The following is a 17,218-nucleotide window of genomic DNA, read 5'->3' on the forward strand; positions in this document are numbered from 1 at the left end:
GCTGATCCGCCGGGTAAGATCAGTGAGCCTTCTTTGCTGATGTATTGGTGCTCCAAGGTGGGGGAGGTACCTGCAAAAGAGACTTCGACGCCAAAGTTAGGGTTTGCATGAGTAATAGTCTCATATATATAATGCACGTACCTTGAGGTGATCTAGGTTTGCCTTGGGCTTTTGGGCTTGAGATAAGATATATCATGATATGATATGATATAATTGAAAGGCGGATCTGGTCTGGGACGAGATCCTCGGAATCAGGTATGATTCGCTCAAATGCCGGGTTGACGTCATGCACCGCGTTCCCGGGGTTACTTATTTGCAACACTAATCCGGGCTAGGAGCCCGGGTGCGAAGTACGGTTAGTACACTAGCCCCCCGAGCTCTGAAGGCCGTAGGTCGAGGAGTTAAGACCGGGTTTGCTAGAGGGGAAAATGGCTTTGCGCGTACACTAACTGGAGGTCCGCTACGTGTCGCGACTGTTAGTGTTCTGGAGACGTTTGAGTGACGCAGTAAGGGCAGTGACAGTTGTGTAATGATGATTTCGCAATAAATGTGTTGTCAGTTGTGCTTTTCAGCTGACACGTGTCGCGTCGGTTTTGAATTTTGGGGGAGAGTTTTTTCCTTTTCTTCCACTCGCGCCTCTTCTCTGTCTTTCTTTTGACTTCTCGAGTACGAGAGCTTTTCTTGCTTCCCTTTACCTCCTTTCTCTTTTGCGCTTCCGTCGCCGTCGTCGTTTCCGGTAGTTCCTTCTTTGTTAGGGTTGTTTTCTGAGGAGGAGTACCAGGTACTTCCTTTTTATTTGCTTCTTCTCTTTTTTCATGGCCGGTGGAAGTGGTGCCGGATCCTCTACGTCTGCCAGGGGCAAGGCGCGTGACAAGGTGGTGGCCACCGGAAGGGTCATTGTTGAGAAGAAAGACCCGCCGCCACCTAGGGGCCCAGAGCCAGGCGTTCCTAGTTACGACTGGGTCAAACGCGAGGTGGCTGAGGCTTAGAGCATTTTTCGCTCTTTCCTCGAAGTGAATGCGTTTCAGAGAGCGCATAGGGTTTGCAATTCCTCCATTTCCCACATGATTCGGCTTGAGCCCTGTCAGGCTGATGAGGGCGTATATTTGGGGAGGTCTATTGATCCCCCTCATTTCTATGTATATCAATGCTTTTTTAGAGATTTGGGTGTCTGTCTTCCTTTTACCCAGTTTGAGTGCGATTTTTTGAATTTCATCAACGCGGCTCCTTGCCAGTTGCATCCCAATAGTTGGGGTTTTTTGAGGGTTTTTCAGGTCCTGTGTACAGTTCTAGGTATAGAGGTGTCTCTTCGCGTCTATCTTCATTTTTATCAGTTGAAGATGGGCGTTCCGCCTTATGGCATTTTGTCCCTGAGCGGGAGTAGGGATGGGGGCTTGTTTACTCCCTACTCCCAATCGTATAAAAATTTCAAGCAGGAGTTTTTCCGGGTCGCCCTTGTGGGTGTTGACCCTTTGGAAGACGAGGTGTTCTACTTCGGCGGTTTGCCGAGGTTTCCATTCTATTGGTGTCCCAAGCCGTCTAGGTTTCACGGTTTGGGGGATCTGAAGGTGACGGCCGCGGAGACGGCCGCCATCAAGAATCTTGCCGCGCTCCCTCGTCCGTTGGATTGTAAGCTCGTCTTGTCGCTTAAACACCGCTACAATGTTTCCGAGCTCGAGGTTCCCGAGCCTCCAGAGGAGGATGCTACCCCACTGAAGACCCACCGGAAGAGGAAGAGGGGGGAGGAGGAGGTCGGGGGGACCTCCACTTCTCGCGATGCCGAGGAGGCGACCTCCCGGGTTGTGGACGCTGTGGATCTCACCGACAGCCCTCCGGCCAAGGAGGCCTCGCCGGTGGCTACGGCGGAGGTGGTGCACGGTGTCAGGCTTACTGCACTGGACGCCGAGGTGAGTAGCTTATCATTTGCTCGCATTTTCCGTGTGAGTTCCGTCTTTGTTTTTTGAGGCGTTATGGATCCCTTTGCAGGGCGGGGTTGGCGTTGCTGAGGTGGAGGTCTGCGTTTGCGGGCAGACCGTCTGAGTTGCCAAGGTGGTAAGTATGGTCTTCTCGGACTTTTCACTCTGCCTTTTTGTTATGTTGTCTGGCTGTTTGATCTGGGTGATTTTTTTTTGTAGGCAGGAAATGCCTCTGGGCCTGAGCTGCAGGTGGGGAAAGCCGCTGAGCCTGAGGTGCAGGCGGGGAATGCCGCTGATCCTGAGATGCAGGCTTCCGGGCTGGCCGCCCAGGCTGCTGGGGTGAGTCTGGTTTTTTTGTTTTTTGTTTTCATGGGTTTCTCGCATGTCACCTTATCTATTTGTGATGCAGGACTGGTTTTTGCAGGCGGAGTCGGGAGTCCCTAAGGTGGAGTCTCTAGGTTCTGAGCAGGGAGGGCCATCCTCTGCCGCGGGTTTGGCGCCGCAGGCGGGCTCATCGCAGGGGCCTGTCCGGACCCAATATCTGTCCCATCACTTTGGGAAGGGGATAGATACGGTGCGGCTGGATCACGTGAGCGCGTCCGCCGACATGGATTCATTGTGGAGCGCGGGGGTGACCGCGGAGAGGTTCTTTCCTCAGGGTTCGTTGAGCTCCGAGGACCAGGGATTGATTGACAGGATCGGTCCCGAGGACAGTTTTGATGCTGCCCAGGTCATGCTGTAGAGGGTGATAGGCATAATGAGTCACTGGAAACCCAAGTGGGGCCAACAGCGAGAAGACTTGGCCAAGCAGCAGCAAGAGCTGGCTAAGCAGGAGCAGGAGCTGGATAAGCAAGAGCAGGAGCTGGCTAAGGTGAGGGGCCGGCTTCAGCTATGGAAGGAGGCGAACGAGATCCTAAGGGAGGATAACAAGAATCTCACCGCGGCCCTTGATGAGGCGAAGTGGCAGGAGGCTGAACTCCGGACTGCGCGTAGCGACCTTTTGCGGGTGCAGAAATATCTTGAGATTGCATTGCGATCCAATGAGGCTTATGCTTCTCGGGTGGGGGAGCTGCAGGAACTCGCCACCTTCTCCCGGGCGCGGGCCCGCTCTTTGGAGGACGAGGTGACGTCCTCCCGTGACCAGGTGCGGGTCTTAGAGGATGCTGTGGCCTCTCTAAAGGGGGAGTTGGCAGTGACGGCTGAGGAGCGTCTCCGCAGTGAGGCCATTCTGGGCAGTCGAGAGGATGAGATTGCTGCGCTAAGAGTAGAGCTCGCAGAGCTGGTAGCGGGGAAGGCGACCGTGGAAGGACGGCTCGCCGAGGTGGAGCGCTCCATCGTGGCGGAGCATAAGAGGGGCTTTCAGAAGGCTGCTCGTCAAGCACGACTTCTTGCTCCCGGGTTCGACTTCTCTTCGATGCATGTGGAGAAGGTGCTCCGTCGTGGGAGGATTGTTTCGGAGGACGATGTTAACGACAGTTCCAGTGAAAATGCCTCCGCCTAGGCTTTCTTTGTAATTTTTGTTTCCTTTTTCTTTGGCTTGAATTGATGTACTGGATTTTGTGAACTTTGTTTGTATACATATATGTATGTTGCTCTATTTTGTTCATTTTTGCGTTAAATTTTGGTTGTTTGCGCTGTTTGAGGCACATGTTTGGTGTCTGTTATATGCTTTTGTATCGGGTGATACTTCTACCTTGAGCTGGTGAAGTCGAGGTTCGAGGCCGGCCTTAGTTTTTTGCTTAGTAGGGTTTTTCGTGGGAGTTCGAACTCGGCCATAAATGAATGTGTTAAGATTCGTATTCGATCTCGAATTTTCACTAAGTAATTGTTGTGAGAGTTCATAAATGACCCTAGGCTGGAGTCAAGGTCAGAATTCGACCCTAAGTCGGTCGTGTAGGGGTTCGAATTCGACCCTGGTATCGAGAGTGGGGTGTGCTTTGCCAGGGTTCAGAGTTGTCCTCAAGTTAGTGGTTTGGACTCGACCTTAAGTGAATGATTGGATTAAGGTTCGTATTTTGTGTTGAGGTTCGTATTCGACCTCGGATTTGAATTAGGTGATTTGGTTAGGTTCGGACTCGACCTTTAAGCGGGGACATCGAGGCTCATACTCGACCTTATATGCTAAAGGAGGTTCGGGCGCGACCTCGGACTTCTGTTTGGGTGAGTGTTTCTGTGAAGGTTCGATGACCTTGATTTATTAGCATCGAGGTTCTGAGCCGACCTCAAGCCGGAGTGTAGTAAATTGGATAAGTGGTCCATGTCCGCCCTTAAATTTAGGGTCATGTATGTTTCGTCATGGATCGAACTCGATCTCGGATATGTGGTCGGGACTCGGCCTCCAAATGAGTTACTAAGGTTCGAACTCGACCTTTGACAAGAGCGTCGAGGTTTGTACTTGACCTCGTAATTTCCGAGTTGGTTCCATTAAGGTTCGGACTCGATCTTTAAAGAAAGCGTCGGGGTTCGTACTCGACCTCGGATTTGACTTTTGATTAAGGTTCGAACTCGACCTTGTGGGGATATCGAGGTTTGCGTTCGACCTTGAGTTTGCATGTTGGGGGTTCGTATACCCCTTCGGGTTTATATACTGCCTGATGGGGGTTCATGCGAATAATTGGGTTAAGGTTCAAACTCGACCATCAACGAGAATACCGGGGTTCGTTTTCGACCTCGGGTTTGTGTGGATAATTAGATTAAGGTTCGTATTTGATGAGAATACCGGGGTTCGTTCTTGACCTCAGATTCGGTTAGGTTAAGGTTCGTGCTCGACCTTTACCAAGGATACTGGTTCGATGGTGGAACCTTTAACGAGAATACTGGGGTTCGTTCTCGACCTCGGATTTATGTGACTTAATTAGCTTGAGGTTCGTACTCGACCTTCAACGAGGATACCGGGGTTCGTTCTCGACCTCGGATCTGCGCGAATGATTGGATTAAGGTTCGTGTTCGACCTTTAACGAGAATACTGGGGTTCGCACTCGACCTCGGATTTTCATGAATGATTGGATTAAGGTTCGTATTCGACCTTCAACGAGAATACCGGGGTTCGTACTCGACCTCGGATTCGCGCGAATGATTGGATTAAGGTTCGTACTCGACCTTTACCGAGAATACCGGGGTTCGTTCTCAACCTCGGATTTTCGTGAATGATTGGATTAGGGTTCGTGCTCGACCTTTAACGAGAATACTGGGGTTCGTTCTCGATCTCGGATTTATGTGACTTAATTGTCTTGAGGTTCGTACTCGACCTTCAACGAGGATACCGGGGTTCGTTCTCGACCTCGGATCTGCGCGAATGATTGGATTAAGGTTCGTACTCGACCTTCAACGAGAATACCGGGGTTCGCACTCGACCTCAGATTTTCATGAGTGATTGGATTAAGGTTCGTATTCGACCTTCAACGAGAATACCGGGGTTCGCACTCGACCTCGGATTTTCATGAATGATGGTGGTTCAATTTCGATTTTTACAGTAGGTAAGAAAACAGAAGTTGAGAAAGCAATAGGTGAGCAAAATGGAGAATGTTATTAAATGATTTTGCGTGCCTCGTTAAAAACCCTCTCAGTTGGGAGCTGAGGCGGGAAAAGAGTGCACAGTTTCGTTTGTACAAGTGGGGGAACAGAATCTAATGGGGAGCGGTGGAGGGACTCCCCTTGCTTTCCTTGTCGGATGAGGAAATCCTCAGGCTTTCGGCGTAGCATTGCCGAGCTGTCTTCTGGTTTGCTCTGACGGAGATGATCTTTCCATCATTCCCTGGGAACTTCATGGTGAGGTGCGGAGTGGATACCACCGCACCGAGGTGGTTTAGGGTCGGCCTCTCGATGATGATGTTGTAGGAGGTGTTGGCCTCCACGAGGAGGTATCGGACCACGATCCTCCTTGTATTCAGAGGTGTTCCAAAGGTTGTCAGCAGGTCCACGTATCCGCGGGTGTGGACCCGTTCGCCGGCAAAGCCGACTAGAGGCTCGGTGTGTGGCTGGATTAGAGAATGGGGGACGTCGAGCCTGAGGAATGTTGGCCAGTACAGGACGTCGACCGAGCTCCCTTGGTCGATGAGTGTCTTTTGGACTTCCCAGTTTGCGATTTCTACCCCGATGACCATGGGGTCATCTTGGTTAGGGCTGATCCCCGCGTAGTCCTCGTTGGAGAAAGAGATTGGTGGTGAGCTCTTGTAGGAGATCGAGGCAGTGGAAAGGGCGCAGTTGATACTACGGAGGTGTCTTTTTCGGGCTGAGCTGCTGGCACCTCCTCCGGCGAAGCCGCCTGCAATTGTGTTGATTATTCCTCGCAGGGGGGTTGGTTTGGTCTCCTGGCTTATTTCAGCCTGTACTGCGCCATTGGCGTTTTGCTGAGGTCCTGTGGGTAGGTCCGTGCGAGCTCCTGATCCGCGGCCTCTCCCGCGTCCCCGGCCTCCGGGGCCACCTCGGGAGCCTGGCTGTCGTTGGATGTAGTGGCCGAGGTGGCCTGCCTGGATGAGTTCCTCGATGCGGTCCCGGAGTGTGCGCCACTCGTTTGTGGTATGGCCATAGTTTCTGTGATACCGATAGTGTTTGGACTTGTTAGCACTGTTTGGTGTGTGGCCGGGTGGTGGGAGGTCTAGCAGGTTGCTGTTACTGGCTTCCTCCAGAATGTGGACTCTTGGGGCATTCAGAGGGGTGTAGAAGTCGTACCTCCCGGCTCTGTTTGTCCTGGCCGACTTCTTGAATTGGCTGTCGTTGTTGACTTTAACCTTGTCTTTGTGGCCCTGTTCTGGTTTGGCGGGGCCCTTACCACGAACCTGGTCGCGGAAGGCCGCGTGCTCCTCCATTTGAATGTAGCCAGTGGCGCGGGCGCGCAGTTCGTCCATACCATAGGGGGGGTCGCGACACAGGCTTTCGACGAACGATCCGAGTTTGAGTGCCATGAGCATGGCGTGTAGGGCGACTTCCGGGTTTAGATTCCGGATCCAGACTGATATGTTAGAGAAGCGCTCCATGAAGGCCCGTAGGGGCTCGTCGTCGTTCTGTCTGAGGTTGGCCAAGGCGGCCGAGGTTGTGTGGTGAGGTCGGCTGGTGGCGTACTGTGCCGTGAACCACCGCACCAGGGTGGTGACACTGTCGATGGACCCTGCCGGCAGTTGGGTGTACCAATGGAGCGCGGGTCCTTTAAGCGAGGTCGGGAAAACCCTGCACAGTATAGCGTCACTGTTAGTGTAAAGGTTTCCCTGAGTCGTGTACGCGTCGACGTGCTCATCGGGGTCCGTAGTGCCGTCGTAGCGGTCAAGGTGGAGGGGCTTCCACCCGCGGGGTAACGGAGTCTCCATGATGCCGTCCACAAAGGGATGACGGCGGAAAGGCTCTTGGCCCTCGGAGACATGAGTGGGGGCCTTGCTGGTGCCCTGCCCTGATCTGTGCGTTGATGCATGAGACCGGTGCGTGGCGGGCCGTGAATGTGGTGCCTTGGTGGTTGCTTGGGAATGGGAGGCTGAATGCGCCTCCTCCTCATGGTCACCGCTGTCGTGCGGTGGTTGGCCGGGGCGATGCTGGGGGAGCTGGGCGCGGATGCGCTCGTTCTCAGCGCGTAGCGCCGCTAGGTCTGCTTCGTTAGCGGTGCGCATCGCTGCGAGGTCATTCTCATGTTGGACACGCATATTCTGGAGGTCGGCGTCGTGCTATCGCCACATCTGCTCGACTTGTTCGACCAACCGCCTCAAGGTCGCGGTGTCGCTGTCCATGGTAGTTGAATTGCTTGTGTTATCTGTTGCTCGTCTAATGTGGCTTCTGGTACCATGCAGGTGGCCGATGAGAGCTTGGTCTGATCGGCCCCACGGTGGGCGCCAAATGTTCTTACCGGAAATCTGTTGTAGAGCTGATCCGCCGGGTAAGATCGGTGAGCCTCCTTTGCTGATGTATTGGTGCTCCAAGGTGGGGGAGGTACCTGCAAAAGAGACTCCGATGCCAAAGTTAGGGCTTGCATGAGTAATAGTCTCATATATATAATGCACGTACCTTGAGGTGATCTAGGTTTGCCTTGGGCTTTTGGGCTTGAGATAAGATATATCATGATATGATATGATATAATTGAAGGGCGGATCTGGTCTGGGACGAGATCCTCGGAATCAGGTATGATTCGCTCAAATGCCGGGCTCACGTCATGCACCGCGTACCCGGGGTTACTTATTTGCAACACTAATCCGGCCTAGGAGCCCGGGTGCGAAGTACGGTTAGTACACACATTTTACTGCTGGACATTTGCACACTAAAAAAATTTTAAATTTCACTCAAGTTGTTGTCTCATTAAGCCATCACAAAATATTATAAAGAATACTCCTAAAATTATTGCTAAACCATTTGTTGGACACAAGTGTAAAACCCAAGCAAAGGAAGGATTATAGTATAAAAAAAAAAGAAGAGAAAAGTGGCTGGACTTTGAACATCAAAACCGAGACTTGGACAAGCACAAAAAGAACAAAAGAAACAAAAACAAGAAAAAGGGAACCTTGCTAGACTTGTGGACTTTGGAACAAAAATTTTCCTACCTTAGCAATGGAGTTATTCTTGGACCTTTGAACAAACTAGTGTATGGCTGTATGAAACATTAAATCAAACATATTAAGTGCATCATTCCATTTTAAGCCTATTTGCTAAATTCTATTCTAGTGCCATTCTAGGAATTATTCTCTTATGTGCCTACCTTTCTTTTAATGTGCCTTAATTTTAGTTTTTGAGTCTTTCTTCTATTCTTAAGTTTATCTCAACAATCTCAACTTGAGTTTAGCCTTTTTAATTGTGCCTTTTTAGTTTTTATTCCTTGGCGTCTTGTACTCTTGGTTTGGTTTATTACTGGCTTAGGTGAGGAAAACTTCTAAACACCACACATTCTCTTTGTGGATTGAGTGGAGGGGCTGTCCGAATTGGTGTCCAAGGTGCTTTGGAGGATCAAAAACCACTAAGAGAGCAAACACCAAGGGGAGGACTAACTTGGGTGTTCATTGTGAAGGAAAGCAAGTTGGAGACTTGAAAACTTAATTTTTTCTTCTAAAACTTGTTTTTCTCTTGTGCAATTTTTGGCCACTTGTATTTTTGGCCTTTGTTTTCATTGATTTTGGTTTGTAATTGGCCTCTTTAAACCAAGTAGTTTTTAGCGTAATTCGAGGAGTGCTTGTGAGAGTGGCTTGATTACCACCAAGGTCACTTCAAGCTCCCACCCTAGGGAATCCGACTTGCACATGCTTTAGTTGCTTTCTTTGCATGCTTTAGTGCTTTGGTAGTATAAATGTTTAGGTCTTCTACTTTATTTGTTTTCATTTTAGAAGGCGTCAATTTTCCTACTAGGGGGTCGTGCAAACACACACCTAACTTTAGTACAAAAAATTATTTTGTAAGAAAAGTGTGAAAGGGCTTAGTGATTCCTACTTGATAAGGCTTGGTTTTTAAGTGATTCCTTGTAGTCCACCTCCCTTTGATAGTTCAATTTGTACACTTAGGCCTTTTTATACCAATCTTACACCTTTTAAAACTCTTTGTGAAAACTTTTTATCACTCACTTTTTGTAAAAACCTTTTCAACCTTTTTGAAAAATAACTTTGTGAAAGCCTTTTTGATCAAAGATGAGTGATCACTCTAGTGTCCATGATCATAACTCTTGTAGTACTAGGTCTAGTGTTAGGGATGAACTTAGGCAATTAAAAGAGTACCTAAGAAAAAAAGAAGAGGAAAATATAAAAAAAAAAAGAGGAAGAGCTTAGAAGAAGAGAAAGAGAAAATGAGAAAAAAAAAATAAGAAATAAAAAGATTTCTTGCTAGGTTAGTGGTGGGAGGAGAGGCTAGTGGTTCAAGACCAAGAGTCTCTTCCCCTAAATCTTGAAGAGGTGAAGGGTTAGGAATATCCTCAATTGTTCATGAGGAGGAAGGGCATCATACCCAAGCTCCAAGTGATATCTTCTATAGTAGTCATCACAATGATGATTACTATCAAAGACCCCAAGGCCCCATAGACATATGGAGTCCTCTAATAAGGAACCTAACATCACTCTTCCCCCATTTCATGGTAAGGATAATGTTGAAAATTATTTAGATTGGGAAATGAAAGTTGAACAACTTTTCTCTTGCCATGGAGTGAGTGAAGATAGGAAGGTTTCTTTAGCAACCCTTAGCTTCCAAGGGCATGCTATGTATTGGTGGACCTTCTTAGAAAAAGAAAGGAGAATAAATCATGAGCCCCCAATCAAATATTGGAATGAGCTCTGTAGTGCCTTAAGAAGGAGACATATTCATCCATACTATGACCGAGAGCTTATGGATAAGCTTCAAAGATTGAAACATGGGTCCTCTAGTGTGGAAGAATATAGGCAATCTATGGAGTTGCTAATGATGAGGGCTGGGATTAGGGAGGAAGAGAGGACCACAATCTCTAGATTTTAAAGTGGTCTAAACCTTGAGATAAGAGACAAAGTTGAACTTTTTCCTTATAGAGATTTGAATGAACTTGTTCAACTTTGCTCAAAAGTAGAGCATCAACTTACAAGAAAATCTTTTTGAAAAGACTCCACTCCCTCTTATCCCAAGAGTTTTAAGAAGGAGGGCCACCCTTCCTAACCTTCTCCCAAGGAAGAAAAAGAAAAATCATCTTTTAAGGCATCTTCCAAAGACACTAAAACAAGTGACATCAAGTGTTTTAATTGTCTTGGCCGTGGGCACATTGCTTCACAATGTCCCACCAAGAAAACCATGCTTTTAAAGGGTCAAGATCACTATAGTAGCCTTGATGAAGCTACTTCCTCATCTTCAAGTGATGAAAAAGAAGTTTTAGAATCCGAGGAAGAAATCTTACCTTGTGAAGGAGACTTATTGTTGGTTAGAAGGCTCCTTAACAATCAATCTAGTGAAATTGACCAATCACAAAGAGAGAAAGAGGAAAGAGGTCTTAGAAAACACTTATTCTCTCATTGTAGATAGTGGGTCAACTTCCAATTGTTGTAGCACTAGATTGGTTGATAAGTTAGCCTTGACTACAAAACCTTATCCCAAACCTTACAAAATGCAATGGATCAATGAGGAAAGAGGTGTTGTAGTTAACCAACAAGCAAGCATACCAATCTCTATTGGCAAGTATAAAGAATAAGTTTTGTGTGACATAGTGCCATTAGAGGTTAGTCATGTCTTGCTTGGGAGGCCATAGAAATTTGAAAAGCAAACAATCAATGATGGCCTCACAAATAAAATAAGTTTCCAACACTTAGGCAAGAAGTTTGTGTGGTGTCCTCTATCACCCTCTCAAGTGAATGAGTACCAACTCAAATTAAAAGCTAAGAAAGATGAAGAAGAGAAAAGCAAAAACAAAAACAAAAACGAAAGAAAAGAAAAAAAGAATTTTTCCTTTGAAGTAAAAAGGCTAGGTTCAAGAGAACCTTAACCTTTGTGCCATCCTCATTCTTTTGGTGGCAAAGAAAGATGGCAATAGAGGATGTGCACCAATTTAGAAAGCCATCATTGAATAAAAGGCGCCCAATCCCTAAGATAGATGATTTAGTGAATGAATTGGATGAGGACAATAACTTTTTCAAAAAATAGTGATACCTCTTTGGCTTTCTCCTTCCCCTATTACTTTCATTCAACAAATTGTGTACTTAAGGATTGCATAGCTAAGTTTTAAGTAATTTCTTTCCCTAATTGTGGTCTCACACCTCTTGAAGGTACCAATGGAATAATTGAGCTTGAAGATTTGTGGTCAAATCCTTCTCAAGAAGGAGGGGATGATGGAGGACCATCCATGGAGCATCATATGGGACCCATCGCTAAGCCAATGGCTAGGAGATTGGAAGAGGATAGGGAAGTCAAAACCCTAGAAGACATGCTTCTCAAGATTAAAATACATTAATCACTCTCCTAAGCTTTGGTAACCTAGAATTTATTTTTATGCCTATATTGCCCTTGTCTTTGATTTTCCATATTTACCCTTGTATTTTGGTGTATTTTAGTCATAAGATTTATTTTCTTTTGTATTTCCCATTTTACCCTTGTATTATGGGGTGCTTTAGATCATAGGATTTTATTTTTGGGCTAAGGTATTTGATTAGGGTGGGAACAAAAACCTAGACGTATTTTTTGTGGCTATTGGACCTATTTTTGGTGTTAGAAAGGCTTAGGCCCAAGTGGAGGGCAAAGGTTGCATGGTCTTATCATGCACCTAGATGTAGCCTAACTAATCCCAAAGATTCCATCCTTGGCCACCAAGTTGCATCTAGGGTTAATTTGCATTTCATTTGGTGTGCATTTGGCTTGTAAATTTCGGCCATGCACTCTCCAAATGCAACCCTAGATGCCTCCCATTCCTATAAATATCATAGGCTATGCATCATGTAAATACTTTGGAAATTGAATTTAAAGAGAACATTTTTGCCTTTATATCATCCATAGTCACCCTTAGCTAAATTCGGCCACCACCCATCCTATCTCCACCTTGAGAGCAAAACTCTAGAAGTGGCCTTCATCTAACTTGAAGTGAGCCAAACCCTAGAGTGCCCTCCCAAACCTTTCATCAAACACTTCACCCACACTCTCCATTTTCGTCCATGCCTCCTTATTCCCTCTCTAAATCACGTATCACCTTTAAAGGACTTGATCCTTCGAGTAGGCGTCCTCTCCCTTGCTCATCATCTCAAGTTCATGCAAGCTAGGATGCCATCATCTACAGTTGAAGTTGAATATATAGCAGTTGGTAGTTGTTACGCTCAATCAATATGGTTCAAGCATCAACTTCAAGACTATGGACTGAAGTTAGCTCACATTCCACTGAAATGTTATAACATAAGTGCTATCAACATCTCAAAGAATCCAATTATGCACTCAAGGACAAAACACATTGAAGTTCGGCATCATTTTATATGAGATCATGTGGAAAAAGGTGATGGAACAATCTTGAAGAGGATTGATGTTCTTCAAGAAATCCACCGTCCAATGACCTTGCTCCTTGAGGTTTGTAGACACCCAATTTCGTCTGGACCAGCAAGATCAATGAAATGGACGTCTATCATCAAAGAAATGGAGCACATATGATGGTGTAAGGAGAAGCAATGGATGGATTCTTGCTTCTTTGAACCTTCTCCGAATATGAAGATCTTTTCCTTGAAGCTTCCACCGAATGGATGAACAATGAAGAAGAGTAATTGGACTGAATAGGATCCCTAAGCTATGAATGGAAGCATCCAAGCTCAAGAACCAAAAGAAAGCTCACTTTCAATAGTAGGAAAAGGTATAGGTTCTCCTAGTTCTAAGTGAGTTTCGGTGACCTTTGAGAGAGAATGGAGCTAAAGTAATATTCAGAAAATTCTCTATTATTCAAAAGTGTTTTACAAACATGAGAGGCTTAGCATTTAAGGCCACGGATCAATGAGGTTGGTGCCATGTTCAAGTGCACACAAAGTGGTGCCAACTTTGAATTCAAATTCAAATTTGAATTCAAAGTTGGATGTCCACTTGCACATGCCATGTGCAGCCATCCCTTCTAGAATTCTAATTGAATTTAGAATTAATTTAGGGTTCATTTAAGTGTACACATGTGCAGCCACCTTTGGCACAAATCATGTGACTCAAATGAAACTATAATTACTCCTAAATGTAATTAACATTCTATGATCTATGCTTAATACTTATTCCTCTCAAATTCATAATCTAATAGCCTAAATACAATGGCCAAGCAAATACAATGGAAAGGAAAAATTACAAGAATTAAAATGAGCCCAATATTGGGTACCAAAAGCCCAAAGGCCCACGAAGCCCAAAACTAGGCCCAATAAGCCTATAGCCTAAAATGCTATTCAAAATGGTCAAAATACAAGACCCAAAATATATGAAGCCTACACTAATATGATATATACAAGACATAAAGAAAATAGCTAAAACAAGATATGGCCCATGAAGACCAAGAAGGGTGAAGGTTGATCTAAGGAGGCTCACACTTGAAGACCATTGGGCCTTTAACTAGGTCCATGGTTAGGAGGCTAGAGGAGGCTTCTAGAGAGGAGGTGCTTCTTAGACCTATGCTCAATATGAGTATTGAGTATGATTCCTCTTTTTAGTCTCATAGTCTCTATTGTACATACATTGTGATAGCAAACTTAGGAGAAGTGATGGATGATCTTCTCCACGGATTTGCTTAGGCCGGATCTTCTTCAATGGAGACTTGATTCTTCAACTCAAGAACACTTAGAAGCTAAGAACTCACGGATGAACTCAACCTAGAACTAGGAGGGAAGCATCCAAGCTCAAGCATCAATGGAGAGCACATTTCAAAGAGGAGGATTCTAAGGTGAAATCCTAAGGTTTTGAAGATGAACTCTAAGGGACTTTTGAGAGAGGAAACTCGGCCAATGGCTCACAAATTTCAATTATGATTAAAAGTGAATACAAATTGTTTTAGGAGGGATCATATAGGTCATCGAATTTTGGGAAGCCACTTGGCGCCACATGATAGGTCACATGTTGGCGCCAAGATTTGAATTCAAATTCAAATTTGAATTCAAACCTTGTGTCACATGTGCATAACCGGTCATGTGTAGCTAAATGCAAATTAAGTTGAATTTAGTATGTATTTAGGGTTGCATTTCGGTGTCACACTTGTGTAGCCAAGGTGGTGCCAAAAGTGTGACCTAAATGCAACTTAAATTCATCCTAAATTTAACCTAATTTGTCCTAACACAAATGAACTACTAATCCTCCTTAAACCCTAATCTAATGACCAAAATAAAATGGTCTAATGAATACAATGAATAGGAAAAAATACAAGAAGGAGAATGAGCCCAATATTGGGTATCAAAAGCCCAAAGCCCAAGAAGCCCAAAATTAAGCCCAATACACCTAAACCCTAATCTATGGTCAAAATACAAGACCAACAACAAAGTAAATTCCTATGCTAAGAAAATACATTCAAACATGGTGTTCATTCAATCAAAGTCCAAGTGAGAAGCACCCTAGGCCCACCAAGCCCATTGGGCCCACTAAGCTCTGAAGCAGTCAAATCTTCAAGTAACCTCCTAGCCATTGCTCTAGTGGTTGGGCCTTTAGCCCATGCTCTTCCATCATTCCCTCCCTCTTGAGAAGGATTCGTCCTCGAATCTGAAGACTCTTCCTCATCATCACTAGCACCTACAAAAGGTTTAAGATCACTAACATTAAAAGTGGTGCTGACTCCAAAATCAGAGGGTAAATCAAGTCTATAAGCGTTATCATTGATACGCTGCAAGACCTGAAAGGGACCATCTCCTCTAGGACTGAGTTTGGACTTCCTTTGATTTGGAAAACGTTCTTTTCTTAAATGAAGCCAAACCCAATCACCTTCCTCGAAGATCATAGACTTCTTGCCTTTACTTCCTTGTTTTGCATATTTCTCATTTTGATTTTGAATATGAGTTTTAATCCTTTGATGAAGTTTCTTGACAAAATCAGCTCTTGAAGCCCCTTCCTTATGAATGAAATGTTCAATATTAGGAAAAGGTATCAAATCTAAAGGAGTTAAAGGATTAAACCCATACACAGCCTCAAAAGGAGAAATATTGGTAGTTTTATGAACTACCCTATTGTAGGCAAATTCGATGTGAGGCAAAAACTCATCCCAAGATTTGTGATTACCTTTTAGGACTGCCCTAAGCATAGTAGACAGAGATCTATTCACTACCTCAGTTTGGCCATCTGTTTGAGGATGACAAGTAGTTGAAAAGAGGAGTTTGGTTCCTAGTCTTGACCACAAGACACGCCAAAATTGGCTTAGGAACTTTGTATCTCTATCTGAAACTATAGTCCTAGGAAGCCCATGAAGTTTAACCACATCTCTAAAGAAAAGTTTTGCTATGTTGCTTGCATCATCTATTTTGTGGCATGGAATAAAATGAGCCATTTTGCTAAAACGGTCCACTACCACAAAAATAGAATCCATTCCCCTTTGGGTTCTAGGTAAACCTAGCACAAAATCCATGCTAATATCTACCCAAGGAGAAGAAGCAACAGGCAAAGGTGTGTATGTACCATGAGGCATTACTTTAGACTTAGCTTGTAAACAAGCTAAACATCTAAAACAATGCCTTTGGACATCTTTTCGCATATGGGGCCAATAAAATTTCTCTTTTAACAAACTAAGGGTTTTATCAACACCAAAGTGCCCCATAAGCCCACCTTCATGACTTTCTTTAATTAATAGTTTCCTAATGGATCCTTGGGGTATACATAATCTTCCTTCTTTGTACAAATACCCCTCAACCATATAGAAACCATCAAAAGTTTTTTGTTGACATTTTTTATAATTATCACCAAATTCAAGATCTTCCTCATACAATTCCTTAATATTATCAAATCCAAGAATTTGAGTTCCTAGAGACACAAGCAAAGTATGTCTTCTAGATAAAGCATCAGCTACAACATTTGATTTGTCTTTCTTGAATTTAATGATATATGGAAATTGTTCAAGGAACTCTAACCATTTGGCATGCCTCTTATTTAATTTACCTTGACCTCTTAAATACTTAAGTGACTCATGGTTGTAGACCCCTAAAAATTGTCCGGGTCGGAAATAAAACTCGAAGACCCTCAAAGATCGAAGGAAAGTCAGCCAGAAGGACTCCTAGAAGACCATAGGATGGCTATCTGTAGGTTTAGAGGTCTTAGAGTAGCTTAAAATAAGGAAGTGGAGGGAATGAAGCCCAATACGGCCGTACTAAACTTAATACGGCCGAATTGAAGCTTCAACACGGCCGCAGTGAACTCAATACGGCGTATTAAAGTTTCTGAAACTTCAATACGGCCGTACTGAAATCAATACGGCCGTATTGAAGCTTCAATACAGCCGCAGTGAACTCAATACGGGCGCATTGAAATTTCTGAATTTCAATACGGCCGTATTGAAGTTCAAAAATTTCAATACGGCCGTATTGATTCCATAGCCCGTATTGCGCCTATTCCCTATAAATATGGCGTCATTTTGACGTCATTCCACACTTTGGAACATAGTTTCAACCCTCTCCTTGAGTATTCTAGGGTTTTTGAGCAGTGTTCTGCCCTAGAAATCACTCGGAGAGTTGATCCGACGAAGTTCTTGAGCCCCGAGCCATTTTGCTTGAGGATCGAACCTAGTCGAAGGGAAATCCTCCGGATTTCCATAGTTAAAATTTTATAGGAAGGGAGCGAGCGGGCTTGTAGAGCGAGGGAACGCCAAAAAGCTTCCCAGTTTTACGAAATATATAGAAAGCACGCTTCAAAGGTTTCTTCTTCAAAATCCTTCTTTTTACTGCTTTCTGTGTGCATATTTAACTGTCATCATGTAGATAGTTAAT

The 17,218-nt window shown here is 45.0% G+C and overlaps 1 protein-coding gene across 1 annotated transcript; it reads right to left on the bottom strand.

Annotated features, from left to right (window-relative positions):
• Window positions 1–4,408: 4,408 nt before the first annotated feature.
• LOC109794071 (uncharacterized) lies at window positions 4,409–7,513 on the bottom strand. Its single transcript, XM_083073546.1, has 2 exons — window positions 5,786–7,513; window positions 4,409–4,507 (listed from the first exon to the last, which is right to left on the bottom strand). Exons 1-2 carry the CDS (start codon window positions 7,511–7,513, stop codon window positions 4,409–4,411), a joined length of 1,827 nt encoding a protein of 608 aa, XP_082929672.1.
• Between the last annotated feature and the right edge of the window lie 9,705 nt (window positions 7,514–17,218).

This window comes from Cajanus cajan, chromosome 4 (assembly GCF_000230855.2).
Source record: "Cajanus cajan strain Asha chromosome 4, NIPB_CcT2T_4, whole genome shotgun sequence".
NCBI lineage: Eukaryota > Viridiplantae > Streptophyta > Magnoliopsida > Fabales > Fabaceae > Cajanus > Cajanus cajan.